The sequence below is a fragment of the Pundamilia nyererei genome, unplaced genomic scaffold (assembly GCF_000239375.1).
Source record: "Pundamilia nyererei isolate P.nyererei 1_Seehausen unplaced genomic scaffold, PunNye1.0 scaffold00196, whole genome shotgun sequence".
Classification (NCBI taxonomy): domain Eukaryota; kingdom Metazoa; phylum Chordata; class Actinopteri; order Cichliformes; family Cichlidae; genus Pundamilia; species Pundamilia nyererei.
Genome location: NW_005187597.1, coordinates 132806 through 135799, shown reverse-complemented (window position 1 = coordinate 135799; position 2994 = coordinate 132806). Strand labels below are relative to the sequence as shown.

The 2994-nt window shown below is 37.6% G+C and overlaps 1 protein-coding gene across 1 annotated transcript in view; it reads right to left on the bottom strand.

Annotated features, from left to right (window-relative positions):
* The window catches only part of LOC102200715 (protocadherin-15-like), a 219770-nt gene that overhangs the window by 174750 nt on the left and 42026 nt on the right, over positions 1 to 2994 (bottom strand). The window contains exons 3-4 of the mRNA XM_005747367.1: positions 1041 to 1055; positions 496 to 561 (exon numbers count right to left, since the gene is read on the bottom strand). Coding sequence (XP_005747424.1) covers positions 496 to 561; positions 1041 to 1055 — 81 coding nt within the window. The remainder of the gene's footprint in view (positions 1 to 495; positions 562 to 1040; positions 1056 to 2994) is intronic.

Here is a 2994-nt window from a genome sequence, read left to right as displayed (position 1 = left end):
CTTGAATCAAGTGAAACGCACCTCTTCCTTAGCTGTTGGTTTAATGTGAAGCTTTGTCTGGAGACAGTCAAACAAAGGTAATGAAATCGACCAGCAAGGAACTTCAAACCTTAATAATTAACACATTTCACCTCAAAACCAAGATCTTGTTATCACTTCCAAGTTGCCAGGCAACTAGTAAAAACGCCAAGAACTTACTGTGACCAGATCGAAACAGCACATATAGAAAAACACAATAGCATTTTGAACCGTTCATTAGTTCAAATAAGATGAGGCTTCAACTATGACCCAGTTGGCACAGAATATTTTAATGAGGGCACACCACATGCTATTCCAATCAGCGTCTTTTAAAGGTCAAGATTTTCAAACAGTGTTTGTCTAACATACGCTAAAAGGTGGTAATCATACTGAAGTGGTCGCCCATCACATCTTGAGTTTAGACCATTTTTGAAATCTCCTATGAAGCATTAAGCAAGAAAGAAAATAATACTTTACCGTTGGGGCTTTCTTCATCGATGGCAACTATGGTAGCAGGAGGACCCGAGCGGGAAAGTTTGCATTCTGGATAGAAAAACAGAGAAAAAAGAAACATGAAAAGGTACCATTGATACATTACTGAATATTGAGTTTCATTATTCAATTTCATTTTAAATGGTCCTCTAAGCACTATGTAGTACTTAGAGGACAGATCTTTTTTCTTTTCTTTTTACAGGGTTGCAGTACCATGTGTAAGAAAAGGTCTAAGGGCAACTCCACAGAGATTGAAAAGGAAAGCTTGGCAGACATAAACTGTTGCTTATGACCTCATTTTTCTTTTTACAGAGAGAGGAAATGATTCTGTAGCCCAGCCGAATTATATCGCGGGAATGAAAGGTGTATAAATAGGGTGAGGTGGAGTAAGAAAGGCAAGAACTGACAGTACAGAGACTGACAGACGTAGCCCACTATAACCATCTCTGTAAGGTTGGCAGGGGTTAATAAACTAGAACAGTGACTGAACACACAGTTAACAGAGAAAGAAAAAGGAGGAATGTTCTCACCCTCATATTGCCAGTCTGCATCAAGAGCCAGCCCCACCGCACCAGGAAGGAGAGAGAGGGGAAAAGAAAGGTAGCAGTGAACAGAGGAGAAGAAGAAAGAGAAATTAGGAGAAAATTTTCACTTAAGATCAGAATTAACTATCAGAACAAAGACAAAAGGTAAAGACAAGGGCGTCAAACATGAAATGCAGTAAGCAGGTTCAAAGATTTGAAGATGATAGCCAATTTCTGCCAATCTTTCTGAGCTTTTCCAACATCTCTCAGAGCCATCACCCACAATTTACTGTATTACTACGAGAAGAAATTATTTCAAAACTGGCCAGAAGCTAAAAACTGTCTCATTCAGAGGGAAAAGAGCACCGACATTCAAACATTCTCTTTCATCTATTTCCCTGTTCTTGTGAGATACAGTGAAAAAAAAAAAGAACACCCACATTCACCTGACAAGCCGATATTACTGTACAGCTCTCGAGGATGGTTGGGAAAGTCCCAGAGGAAGGGTGGAAGATGGATATCTGCTCACCTAGAAAATAGACTTCATGGAACAATGATCACACTTTCTCTCTCTCGTACCCTCTTGCTCTACCTCTCCAGGATAAAGCATTACAACTGTGTGACATCAGCGATTATATCAGAAGTCGGTGATGTGGTGTGTTGTATTTTCATGTAGAATGAAGCTCCCAAATGGGAACTATTTGCCTGTTAACACAAATAGTTCATATTAGCGCATCTTTCTGCTAAAAATATCAGATTTCCAGTTTGTCATGAACGTTTTCTTTGTCCATACTGTAAAAATCCAACCACATCACTCACTCAAGAAAAAATCTATTCAAGACCTACTTAATAGATTGAGGCCTACTCAAACTGTCTTACTCTATAGTTCCTCAAAAACGGAATCTGGTCATGGTACAGGTGATAATCTCAAAGTCTTAATAGCTTTAGGAAACAGAAACATATTAAACCTTAATAAATGAATGCAAAAACACAACAACACAGATGCTCTCAGACAGTCTCACTGCATGGCACAATTAAGGAATTAATAATCAATCATGTTCCGTGTCGGCAGACTACCTACAGCAGGGTATTAGGGTAAACTAAAAATTTAAATGCTGAAATTAAATAAATTTAGCATGGTAAACCTAATATTCTAACTTTATTTCCTTTCTAAAGTAACTGAAACTGAATACATTGGATTAACTTGTACTATTATATTGGAGCAGCACTAACACATAGCGCACACATGTGCCGCCACTTACGTTTTAATTAAAAAAGGATGTAGCAAATGTTCAGTTTAGATGATGTTACAATAATGTGTTTAACTCATTTTTATATTAAGCTGACTAAATCCTGTGGAAGAGGTGAAGGAAAAACGTTGCAAACTGAGATGACTTTGAAATGAAAAGATGAACATAAAATGAAAGAATATTTAAAGATCGAAATACTCAATCACTTTTCTTTCTCAATCTCTTTCATGTGTGCTTTAAATAAGTTGGCATAGTAAATAACTGTTGCTCTTCTTTTTTTTTTGCTTTGCTAATGGCAGATTAAAGACAAAGGTGAAATGTTAGCATCACCAGCTATCTCTGGTATTTCCACAGAGCCCCAGAACAAAACCAGTAAATAATTATGCACGACCTCACAAACATTCAGAAAAAGAAAGAGAACATGCTAGCTGAAACAGAGCAGAAACACAAGTTTCAGTATTCACAATTACATTTATTACCATTTGCGGTTACAGTAAAATGATTGCTAATCCCTAGCATTGGAATGCTAATATCAAGTTAGCCTAGCTAGTTTAGTACTAGTAGATGGTTACTGTTGTTGTGGTACTGACTCCCAAGCTGTCTCATCCAACTACCACTACCATCTATGTGTTCTTCAATATAGAAAGCAGTACACCCTACGCAGACTGGTAGGTTGAGCAAATGGCTCATATTTTATGGTGTGTGGCTAA